General features: G+C 41.6%; 1 protein-coding gene across 1 annotated transcript in view; it reads right to left on the reverse strand.

Annotated features, from left to right (window-relative positions):
• The window catches only part of enpp2l (ectonucleotide pyrophosphatase/phosphodiesterase 2-like), a 28,592-nt gene extending 24,288 nt beyond the window's left edge, over window positions 1-4,304 (reverse strand). The window contains exons 1-6 of the mRNA XM_076302044.1: window positions 4,045-4,304; window positions 2,781-2,877; window positions 2,246-2,398; window positions 899-1,024; window positions 571-631; window positions 249-346 (exon numbers count right to left, since the gene is read on the reverse strand). Of these exons, the coding sequence (XP_076158159.1) occupies window positions 249-346; window positions 571-631; window positions 899-1,024; window positions 2,246-2,398; window positions 2,781-2,877; window positions 4,045-4,062 (553 nt within the window). The 5' untranslated portion in view covers window positions 4,063-4,304. The remainder of the gene's footprint in view (window positions 1-248; window positions 347-570; window positions 632-898; window positions 1,025-2,245; window positions 2,399-2,780; window positions 2,878-4,044) is intronic.
• Between the last annotated feature and the right edge of the window lie 377 nt (window positions 4,305-4,681).

A 4,681-nucleotide genomic window follows, 5' to 3' on the forward strand; every position in this document is an offset into this window, starting at 1 on the left:
CTCATATTGTAGAAAGCCTAATGTTAGACAGTTCACACAGTGTGTTTACAGTGCATTCATTGCAAACACACCTGTTTAACCACATTAACAAAACAATAGACTGTTAAAGGAAGCATTTCAAATAATGATTTTCTTGTGATTGAATTGCATGTTTTCTAGCTAAATTTCTATTGTTGTCCTGTGGCATATTGACAATTGTTTATGCATTTCTAATTTTTCTTCAGATTTCCCCCTCAGTGTATACTTACTAAGTTTCTCTATGTTTGGAATGATCGCCTTCCCTTTTTTCAAGTATGATGCACGGAAGCCATCCAGTGACATTATGATAAGAGGTGGACGTATGAATCTGCACCCCAGAGATCCGAGACCAAAGGTAAGAGAGGATGGATGACATTAACAGTGACAATAAGAGCCTTAGAAATAGCTCCGTTATGGTAGAAAATAAGCCAGAGTAATGATTTAATTATCTAATTTGAATCAAATATTATCAAATTATTGACATAATGTACCAGAATATTTGAGTGAATTGTCACTTATTTATTCTAACACTGGCACCGCACACATACTCACCCCGCTGGACACTGGGGAGTCTCAATCTCCTCGCAGTCTCCTTCCAACCATGTTGTTTCACCTGACACCATGGTAAACACAGGACACACACTGAGCAAGCAGAGGAAGCAGCTATATCCCATATTCCATCCTGTACATCCTTTGCTGTTATATACTCCACTCTCTCTACAGAGTTCAGTTTGTATATGGGGCACCTTACATCATTGGGATAAAGACTACTTTGCCTTTCACTGATGACAAACACAGAATGTTTTAGTGGTTTGGGAGTGAGCGTTCACTGAGTGACTAAGTTCTTGGCTTGCTTCAGCGGCCACCCCAGGCCTCTCACCTTTGCACGTGGCCTTGTAGTTGGTGCAGCAGTCTCCATTCTCCACGCAGTCGTCGGAACAGTGACAAGCATGGTCTTCGTTACGCACCTCTCCACAGCGGTCCTCTGAGCATTCGAAGCCTCCAGCTGGCAGCAACAAAGACGCAGAGCTGTCACTGCATCAATCAATCTATGAGGAGGCCAAACACTCCCCAGTAAAGAATTGGGCAATACTGTTTGGCAGGGATTGCATATGTTGGTGTACAGACATGCACTATTCCTGTCCCAGTGGGCCTCCAAAGTGTGGTGCATAGTGGGGAGCACTGTTAAGGTTATTTGGAGTGTATTTTCACACACACACACACCAGTGTTGCGCGGTCTGCCCGAAATTAAGCGGTTGTGAGTCATAAACAAAATATTTTAATGATATTCGGGTCATTTGCGGACGGGTCAGTTAAAATTAATTAAATATATATTTTCTACAAATAGGCCTACTTAGAAAATCACGAGAAGGCTAGCATCAATACAGTAAAGCATCAATACAGTAAAGTCAACAGTAAAGAAGCTGAAGACGCGAGTTCAAATAATAAAGACACCCCTTCAGGGAAAGCGATATAGGCTATGGGAAATATTGGGAAAAGTTCTTAAAGAAGATGACAGTAGTACAAGTTATGGTCTATAGGCCTACTTCTTGCGAAGCCATTTAAAAGTATGACAGCCAAAACGGGCAGCCTGCAGGAATAAATGTTATGGCACAGACTACACAGCCATATCTACCGGTATGTAGGCTATAGGTTCGCGCATGCATAAAAGTTACCTTAGTTCGTTGTGTTTGTGACTTTAAACAGTGGATGTGCTTTAGTAAAGCTTTGTGCTTCATTCAGCATTATAAACCAGTTCTTACGCTAACGTTTTGACCAGCAATGTATCTCTCTTGCCTACCTTGCTCACATTTCTGTTTTCGAAAGAAAGATGTATGTAAGATGTCCATGGCCTTCAAATCTTAGTGTTTTAATCCTTGGTGGTTGCGTGCGTGCTTGCGCTCTTATTCTCATTCTCTCTCCTGCGCAAATGTCCTGCATGCCTGCGTGTAGTTCTACTGCATAAAGTTTCGCAAATAAATTAGTTTGATTTACAGAAATGGCCTATACTGTCACACTGCATGCAGGGTATAACCAAAAGCACACCTTTTGTAAATAAGCGGGTCGGATCGCCGGTCGGGTATAATTTTGTCCTAATTAATATTCGCGGTCCGAGTTGCGGTCGGGTTGATTAAAATATCGGGCGACCGCGGGCCGCTTGTGACCAAACCCGCGCAACACTGACACACACACACACACACACACACACACACACACACACACACACCTGTTTTCAGACAGTGCTCATCAAAGTCTTTGCAGCAGGCGTAGTAGGTCTTGCAGAGGTTGTCACAGCGACATCCCGGCGGCTCTGCTTCCGCCAGCTCGAAGCACCGGCCTTTACATGATCCAGATGAACTCACCCAAGGGAATTCTTGGGCTACCATCAAAACAGAAGACCTTTTAGCAGCATCGGGCTAAGTGCTCCAGGGCCAACACTAAGGCCTTCAAACACAAGCAGGCTATTGCAGAACAGTGCCACAATCTGGGACTAGTGGTGCAGTTAAATCTCGAAGCAGCCTTACATAATGCTCAGTTACTTAACCATCTACCCCTCCATCTATCCCTACATTGTAGACTCTCTCTCTCTCTCATGCAAGTTTAATAATTGTATTGCTTAACTTCCCAGAGGGACACATGCACACACACTCAATAAAGTATCTATCTATCTATCTATCTATCTATCTATCTATCTATCTATCTATCTATCTATCTATCTATCTACATAGCTTGTGTTTAAATGAAAATGTTTACTGTCTCACTGTTTGATTTCGAAGGTCCATCCACATCTTGCCCAGCTTGAAACACATATCCCCAAGAAACTTTGGTTCCAGTCAGGAGTGCAGAGACAATTACTACCTATTGAAAGGAATGTAGGTTAAACTGAAACAGCTGCATTAAAGACATTTGTATGCAGTTTCTGGGGCCATTAACACTTAATAATGTGCAGAAAAATAGGCTACATTAACCTGTTACTATATATCATCTAATGCCTGGTAACTAAGCAGCTTCTGCAATAATGATCACCAACAACACTTCCAACTATTATTTCCAAATGACATAAACTTCTATTTAAAAACACTAACACAGGGTCAAGTCAGAATATTGTAATGAACGAATGATACAGGAATATCCTCTAACAGTCCTAGTACACACCTCTACTACCACTGGATATCAGATCCATGCATCCACAATTCATCCAAATGTAGCCTAATCCATGCCACAAAATTATCCACATCATATGCTTAATTTTCTTGTCACTCCAAACATGTACAGATTTTAAACAGTTAGACCATCCCAAGCCACAAAATATTGTAGGAACACAACACATGTCATATGCTTTACTATATCAATAGTAATACATTTTACTATATCAATACTATACATTTAAATCCATTGAGAGTCCGTTAGCCTACATGGGATTAATGATTAACTGATTCGCCTGTTGGCCGTTCAACTAAGGCAAACAAGTGTGGACGGTGCTTCCACATGTCTTCTCTACTATATTACGTTACATTACATTTAGCAGACACTTCTTGACCAAAGTGACTTACATAATATGTCTTATGACTTATATATTATGTCAGCTATATTACAAGGGATCACATTGTCCCCAGAGCAACTTGGGGTTAAGTGCCTTGCTCAAGGGCACAACGGTGGAAGCCGGGAATTGAACCGACAACTTTCAAGCTACTGCACGCTAGCCCAGCTCCTTAACCACTACCACCGCCCCATATATGTATTATTGATTCTTTGATCATGTGTCAGAAAGTTCAGTTAACATGCCATATGAATCCACATAGGCTATGCTTTCGAGCTTGATTTACAAGGAATAAACGAATTAAAATATCACAATCATAACAACAAAATTGCAATTGACCCCAATCCTTTTTGCATTAAATCGTTACAAAATAAAGGTAATAGGAGGTGCTGGCTTCAACACCGGCATAACCTAGACACCCAAGGACATTGCGGCACGACAAAAACATGCTGAATTTTCCTCTGCCATACATGATCTCACCGTACCAAATTTCCTAGTAACATGTTCCAAAACCCGTATCCTCTTGGTTCATTCCCAGTGTATCGGCAATCCGAGCGCCACTGCACTTCTGACCGCGCAGATCGAATGGTCAGGGCGTGGGGTCGGCGCTGTCGCGTTGTTTACCTTGCACAATGTGCGCTTTTCTGCAAGCCAATGCGGGTGAAGTAATGATTACAGCTGCCCCCTAACACAACTGCGCTATTCGTGATGTGATGTTCTCTAAACAACAGTCAGCATTAAACTATCGACTCTCCACTCCTACGCATGTAGACTCTGGAAGGGGAAAGCAACAGAGAGAGAGAGAGAGAGAGAGAGAGAGAGAGAGAGAGAGAGAGAGAGAGAGAGAGAGAGAGATTCAGGATGTAACGCACACTCAAGGTCATACATTAGAATAATAGAAAATAATTGTGTTTTGAAAAAAATACCTTGTAACATATTATATATCCAACAGGTCCATGACTGATAATTTGCAAGTTGCAACTGTTATCAACAGCATCAGTGAAGCATTTCTATTTCAATGGGGTTGTGGAAACTCAATTGGAGAAACAGTAAAGCTACAGCAAAGACCATATATGCAAAGACATCTTGGACATTGCCATTTCAAAATGTGTTGTATTCCCC

Source organism: Alosa pseudoharengus, unplaced genomic scaffold, assembly GCF_046254945.1.
Source record: "Alosa pseudoharengus isolate Yale_2024_CS ecotype anadromous, Long Island Sound unplaced genomic scaffold, YU_APseudo_1.1 YU_APseudo_1.1_scf_23, whole genome shotgun sequence".
In the NCBI taxonomy this organism is placed as follows: Eukaryota; Metazoa; Chordata; class Actinopteri; order Clupeiformes; family Clupeidae; genus Alosa; species Alosa pseudoharengus.